Source organism: Cibotium barometz, chromosome 31 (assembly GCF_041138505.1).
Source record: "Cibotium barometz isolate CiBa-2024 chromosome 31, ASM4113850v1, whole genome shotgun sequence".
NCBI classification, from domain to species: domain Eukaryota; kingdom Viridiplantae; phylum Streptophyta; class Polypodiopsida; order Cyatheales; family Cibotiaceae; genus Cibotium; species Cibotium barometz.
Window position 1 is genome coordinate 17,617,396 of NC_141076.1, and position 7,381 is coordinate 17,624,776.

The 7,381-nt window shown below is 39.8% G+C and overlaps 1 protein-coding gene across 2 annotated transcripts; it reads left to right on the forward strand.

Moving 5' to 3' along the window:
• The first annotated feature begins 698 nt into the window (after positions 1–698).
• LOC147620558 (uncharacterized) lies at positions 699–6,128 on the forward strand. Of its 2 annotated transcripts, XM_086824789.1 has the most exons (3): positions 699–763; positions 927–3,986; positions 5,665–6,128. In XM_086824789.1, the coding sequence occupies exons 2-3, from the start codon at positions 971–973 to the stop codon at positions 6,069–6,071; spliced, it is 3,423 nt and encodes a 1,140-aa protein (XP_086680915.1). In that variant the 5' UTR covers positions 699–763; positions 927–970; the 3' UTR covers positions 6,072–6,128. The 2 variants fall into 2 exon arrangements, with proteins under 2 accessions (XP_086680915.1, XP_086680916.1); XM_086824790.1 differs by lacking the exon at positions 699–763 and having other exon boundaries at positions 925–3,986.
• Positions 6,129–7,381: the final 1,253 nt, after the last annotated feature.

Here is a 7,381-nt window from a genome sequence, read left to right on the forward strand (position 1 = left end):
CCCATAGTGTATGTTTCATTGGCTGATATTTAAAAGCAAGGGATGGACTTTGACCTTGTCTTGAGGAAGAGTGATCAATTTTAACTAATCATCTAGGAATTTGATTAAGAAAAAGAACTTGTATACAAAAGGGCTCAAGTGAAGTGAAGCTAAGGATGACGTCATCTGGCTGGTGTTTTTCTTTTTCTCTTTTTTTTTTTCCCTCTCTTTTTGACTTTCTGCGCAATTTTTTAAAAAAACGTAGAAAATCTCCAGCCATGCATTTGATGGGGATTGGTGAACATGTTTTCGTTTTTATTATTAGGACAGAAAAAATAGCAGCCTGGAAGAGGTCTCCGTTCTTTTTTTTTAAATTTGGGTGAGTTCTAAATTGCAATTATACTAATTTATAATAAAATATATCATAATTATACGTTCTTTTATTTAAAAAAATTTTAGAAAGAGAGGAAAACTTCTACTTTAGGTTTTTAGTTATAGACAGCTACACTTTTGATTCCTTGTACAGTTCAAAATATATTTAAACAGTATGATTGATTAAAATTAGACTCTCTTTTTTCTCAAGAGTCTTTTTGTTAATTCATTAAAATCAGACTCTACTTAAAAAAATTTGATTTTTTCAATGTGTTTTTTTTATAAAAAAAATTCTTGTCTCGTTCAATTTTTTTTAAAAAAAAAATATTGTCTCGTTCAGTTCAAAGGAAGCTTTCAAGGTGGTGCAATGAGAGGAAAACAAGAGAGGGTTTGCTGCACTCTCTACTGCAAGGTAAAGCCATCTTAATCTAAAACAAACCTGTTTTCTTTGCATTTCTGTCTCTTAATTCTGTATTAACCTCTGCCTCTCGAGTAATTCAAATTGTTGGGCATTTTTTAAGATCTCAAATTCTAATATGGATGCCATTTTTTCTTGCCATTCACTGCGGGAACAGGCCACTTGAGCTTGGCTGTGTGTGTGAGCTAGTGGAAAGGAAGGATGTGGGCAAGACCTGCAACAAGTATATCAACAATGTCAACGATTTTCATATTATTAGTGACCTCTCTGCACACCTCCAGCTCCCTCTCTGATGATGGCAGATATTTGCTAAGGTGGAGTCTTAGCCTACAAAACCCTATTGCGCTTAATGGGTGGACTGCAACAGACATCTCACCATGCCAATGGGTGGGTGTATCATGCTCATCATCATCATCAAAAGGCAGGGTCACTGCCTTGCATCTCTCTGGGCTCAACCTAACTGGCACTCTATCAGATGATATAGGCATGCTCACACACCTGCAAATGCTCAACCTATCGGCGAACTTTCTGCACGGACCTATCCCCACCGCCCTCGCTGACTGCACATCCTTGCAAAAGCTTGACCTCAGCAGTAATGCGCTCTCAGGTGAGATCCCCTTTGAACTAGGAACCCTCCGCACTCTTCAGCTCTTGGACTTGAGCCGAAACCGGCTCTCGGGTTCCATCCCCCTTGCAATAGGCGGCCTCCGCAGCCTCCAAGCTCTTACCCTTTTTGGCAACTTCCTCAATGGCTGCATACCTCACGACCTCGGCAACCTCAGCTCTTTAAGACAGCTCTCCATGTTCACCAACAACTTGACAGGCTCCATCCCGGCTTCTTTGGGCAACCTCAAGCAGCTTACCATTCTCAGAGTTGGCGCCAACATGCTGACAGGGCCGATACCACGGGAGCTGAGCGGCTGCAGGAGCTTAGAAATACTGGGACTGACTCAGAACAAGCTACAAGGAGAAATACCTGCAGAGCTCGGGGAGTTGAGGAACCTAACCATGCTTGGTCTGTGGAGAAATAACTTGTGGGGCGCCATCCCGCCTCATCTTGGAAACCTGAGCAGACTGCAGACATTGGCATTGTATGATGATGGGTTGACAGGAGAGATCCCACCTGAGCTAGGCAAGCTGCAGAGGCTGATGTACCTATACTTGTATATAAACAGGTTGAATGGCAGCATTCCATGGCAGCTTGGGAACTGCTCGAATATGGTAGAGCTGGACGTTTCCATGAATGAACTCATGGGCGACATCCCAAGCGAGCTCGGCCACTTGCAAGCCATGGCACTTTTGCAGTTGTTTCAGAATAAGCTCACAGGGAGCATTCCTACAGCGCTTGGAGGGCTGGCCAGCATTCAGAAGATGGACATTTCCATCAATAACCTCACCGGGGAGGTGCCATGGCAACTACAGTCTCTTCCAAACCTTCACCTGCTGCGATTGGGTTACAACAATCTGACTGGCAACTTGCCCCCTCAATTCGGATACTGCACTAACTTGACTGTGTTGGATGTGTCTTTCAATCATATCAGCGGGGGCATACCCGGGCATATCTGCGCTAATGGGAAATTAGAGACACTAACCTTGGGGTCTAACATGCTTACAGGGCAAATCCCTGATGGAGTTAAGAGTTGTTACTCTCTTACATCTCTAGACCTCCATCAAAATAGGCTATCTGGAATAATCCCTTCAGAATTCAGTAGACTAGTTAACCTTACCTTGCTTGATCTCTCATACAACCAGTTTGTGGGCAGCATACCACCAGAATTCGGTGGCCTTAAGAACCTTCAAACCCTCATAATATCCGGGAATTGCCTGTCCGGGCAGCTACCCACCGATCTTGGAAAGCTTTCCAAGATGGGCTATTTTCAAGCGTCTGGGAACACCCTCAATGGGAGCATTCCTGTGGAGCTTGCAAATTCCGTAAGGCTTTTGATGCTGGATTTGAGCAACAATTCATTGACAGGCTCAATCCCTTCAGAGCTTTCTCAATTATATCAACTAGATTATCTCAGCCTTTCAGGCAACAAGCTAACAGGCCCCATTCCCAGCAGTTTGAGCAACTTGACCCACCTTCTACATCTTGATTTGGGAGGAAACTTCCTAAACGGCACCATACCAGGCGCGCTAGGTCAGCTTACCGCCCTGCAGTACTCTCTCAGCCTTAGAAACAACCTCCTCACTGGCCAGATACCAGGAGAACTTGGGCAGCTTCAGTACTTGAACTACTTGTATCTGGAAAACAACATGTTAGCAGGGGAGATCCCGCAGTCTTTTTCCAATTTGGCCAGTTTGATTGTGTGTAATGTTTCCAATAACAGATTGAGAGGACCTATACCCAACACACCATCTTTCAAGAACATGGCAGTGAGCAACTTCTTTGGAAACATGGGCTTGTGTGGAGGCTCTCTTTCAACCCCTTGTGGTGTAAACTACTCGTCTCCTCGGGGTAGTAATGCCACCCTTGATGAATCCTATGCAAGGGTTTCTACTAAAGCCATCATAGGGATCATAGCAGGTGTGACTACTGGAGTTGTATTGCTGATAATCACGGTGGCCCGCTGCAATACATGCCAAAGGTCATCTAAAAAACCGCACTCAGATGATGTGTACAGGTATGTGGAAGAGTCCTACTTCAGTACATCACCTAGGTTTAGTTTCCAAGACATATTAGGAGCTACTGACAACTTTGCAGAGGGTTTCATGATAGGGAGGGGTGCATGCGGGTCAGTGTACAAGGCGAAACTACCATCAGGGGATGTGATAGCAGTGAAGAAGCTGGTGTCACAAAGGGAAGGGTCGGGTTTAGAGAACAGTTTCAACGCAGAGATAGCAACACTGGGCAAGATAAGGCATGGGAACATAGTGAAACTCTATGGCTTTTTCTATCACCAGGATTGCAATTTGCTCTTGTATGAGTACCTGTCACAGGGGAGCTTGGGGGAGCATTTACATGGGAACCGGCAGACTTGTGTGCTTGACTGGGGGAGGAGGTATGAGATAGCTCTGGGGGCAGCTGAGGGGCTTTCTTATCTTCACCATGATTGCAAGCCCCCCATTGTGCACAGGGACATCAAGTCCAACAACATACTTCTTGATCACAACCTCAAACCTCATGTTGGTGATTTTGGGCTGGCTAAGCTCATTGATGTGCCATACTCAAAATCCGTGACTGTCATTGCAGGATCCTATGGCTACATTGCTCCTGGTATGCTCTCTCTCTCTCTCTCTCTCTCTGTGTGTGTGTGTGTGTGTGTGCATGCGTGCCTCTGTGGTGGCGGGGGTGCCATTGTCTATCCATGAGTATGTATGCAGTGTGCACATGCTCACATGTAAGTTGCTTGCAAGTTCATTCAAAGTGTATGTGTTTGGATCATGAGTGTTTATGTGAGGCTTGAAGAACTACATACCTTTCTAAATGTTTTTGGTTGTGCATGTATTCAAGGGGTGTGTATGTATACATGCTATGTATGGATGTGCCTGAGTGTATATGAGTCTTAAGGATAGACACTTTTCTACTTACAGGCCAGTGTATATGAGTCTTAAGGATAAACACACTTTTCTACTTACAGGCCAGTTTTTGGGATGTGAATGCATGTGCATGACATTGTGTGTGTTTATGGTAGATGTAGTGTGGATGGATCTGCATGAGTATGTGACTGTTGAGACCCTTAAAATGTTGGATGTAGGATTTGCAAGGGTAGGTGCATAATATGAATCTTAAAATTATGCAAATCCCTGATGTTAGATAAAGTAGTTATGGATGTGCATTAATTAGCATGCCAGTGTTTAAGCTACACACCTTCAAGTGCCATGCGTGCCATGCTATATGTCGGTGTATATATGTGCATGGATCTTTGGCCATGCATTTTGGCCATGCATTTTGCATGTAGTGTTCATCTAAAGAGGTGCATGTATATCTAATCTGTACATGGACCCTTCCACATGTATGCTGCATGTGATACTCGTTGAAAGAGATGTATGTATACATGTGCATGAACCCTTCCACATGTACATTGCATGTAGTGTTCATCTAAATTGGTATTCTGTAAATGCATGCACATATGTAGCATGTAGTGTCCATCTAAATAGTGTTATGCAGCATTCATGTCTAGTTTTTTTTGCCTTCTGCTCTCTTGCCTTGAGAGTCTTTTTTTACTCTTGAAAAATGGAAGGTTTTTTATCATGCCATATGCATGATATGATTAATCAAGGATTTCTTTTTTAGTAATTGTGATGTGAAAGCACATGGAAAAACCAAATTAGTTGCACAAATTGTAAGCTTGAAAAAAAAATATTATTTGTGGTTTTGCAAAAGATACTGAATGAAGTTTTGTGTAATTGTGATGTGAGAAAAATACATGGAAAGGAAGTTATTTGCACACACATTATTGAGTGATAAAACCAGTATCTCTATTTTCTTTTTTGTTTCATAAAAGATATTTCATTTTATTGTGATCACAATTTTTCATTTTTACTTTGTTTTAAAATTAGTATCTCTACTTTCTTTTTTGTTTCATAAAAGATAACTCATTTTATTGTGATCACAATTTTTCTTTTTTTCTTTGTTTCTTTTTAAAATTAGTATCTCTACTTTCTTTTTGTTTCATAAAAGATAATTCATTTTATTGTGATCACAGTTTTTCTTTATTGTGATCACAATTAATTTTTCATTTTCTCTTTGTTTATTTCAATATTAGTATCTCTACTTTCTTTTGTGTTTCATAAAAGATAATTCATTTTATTGTGATCACAATTTGTCTTTGTTTTATATGATTAGATATATAGATATATATGTATATTTGCAAAAAGAAAAGGAAAATCAATTGATTTTTTAATGGAATGGTCTAGTTGTTTATTATTTTTTTGAATTTGTTGTCATGCAGAGTATGCATACACTATGAAGATTACAAACAAGTGTGATGTGTATAGCTTTGGGGTGGTGTTATTAGAGCTAGTAACAGGAAGGCTTCCTGTGCAATCAGAGGACCAAGTTGCAGACCTTGTCACATGGGTGAGAAGTTGTATAGATTCAAGAAAAGAGCTAACCCATATTTTGGACCCAAAACTAGACTTGAAAAATAGCTCCATTTTGGTAGAGATTGTAATAGTTTTGAAAATCTCCCTTTTGTGCACCAACATTTTGCCATTGAAGAGGCCCTCCATGCGTGAGGTGGTTTGCATGCTAATTAGAGCTAGAAATGATGAAGAGACTAGGCTTAGTCTCACAAGTAGAATGCAAACCTTGACTTTGGAAGGGGTAGATATCTCTAATATCTCTATAAAAGTGTAAAAAAGGAGATTATCCTCCTTATTCTTTATTAATCAAGAGCCCCCATTGGGTTTTTTTTTTCGTGTAATCATTTGTGGAGTTACAAGATACAAGTTGAAAATTATAAAGAATTAACCCTTAATGAGTAACCTTTTCATGTATCAAGAGTCCCTATGCATGCTCTCATGGTTGCATGCATCTACCTAACATTTATAGATTTGAACTAAACTTTGCATGGAGTTTCCACTAGGAGAGAGAGAGAGAGAGAGAGAGAGAGAGAGAAGGCAAAAAATAAAAAAGAGATAAATGTATGTATGGGAATGTATGGCTGAATTAAGTGAAAATTATAATTGTTTATGTGGGGCATGTAGCTCTAATGAAAACTCTCTTGTGGGAATGTATGGTTGAATTAATTGAAATATTGTTTATGCGGGCATGTGCCTCTAATGTCTTATTATCATATAATCAAATATCTATTTAAAATAGGAAGCAAGATGTTGGCCTTAGTCAAACATTATAATCCCTTTCTAGAAAAGATGAAGGAATGGAAAGAAGTCAAGGTTAATTGGATGTGGATTTATGATTGTTTTTAATTGTGTTAATTGAATTGTGCAAGTTTATTCAATTACGTTTCTTGATTTACTTTATGTTTCTTGATTTACTTTAATAAAATTCTTGTGATTTCACCATACAATAGTCTAGTTACAAGCATCTTCTTATGTGCAATCTACACTTGCTCTTAGGTGATCCATGACATGCATAGGTTTCAAAGAATGCAATGTATGTTATGCATGAGTAAGCAACTACCTAGAAAGACATCCATATTCCCATTATATAAGCTTGAATTTATATATATATATATATATATATATATATATATATATATATATATATGTATGTATGTATGTATGTATGTATGTACACACACACACACACGTGTGTGTGTGTGCTTTCTTCTATGTCTAGTTTCCTCTTTGCTCCATCTTTACTGCTTTCCTTGACTCCTTTTACTACTTTCTTTGATATTTTTATTGGTTTTTTGATGGGTACCCTTCCTCTTTAACAAGGGTGAGCTACCTATGTTTTGCCCCTCTAGCTAGGCTCGAGAGACATGTCAGTTGTAGTAGGTGGTTCTTGGCTTTCATCTGTAACATAGGCTTCTGAGGTCGATGTGGAAGGAATCTCTCATTTAGAGTCTATTTGGTGTTGATACTTTCAAGGTGAGTTCAAGGTTCCATGAATTCTTCAATCTTTTTTTTTAACCCTTTGCTACTATGGTTGAGCATGAGGTGCGAGCAGTAACGTTGGTAGCCTTTGGTTGCCATTGCCAC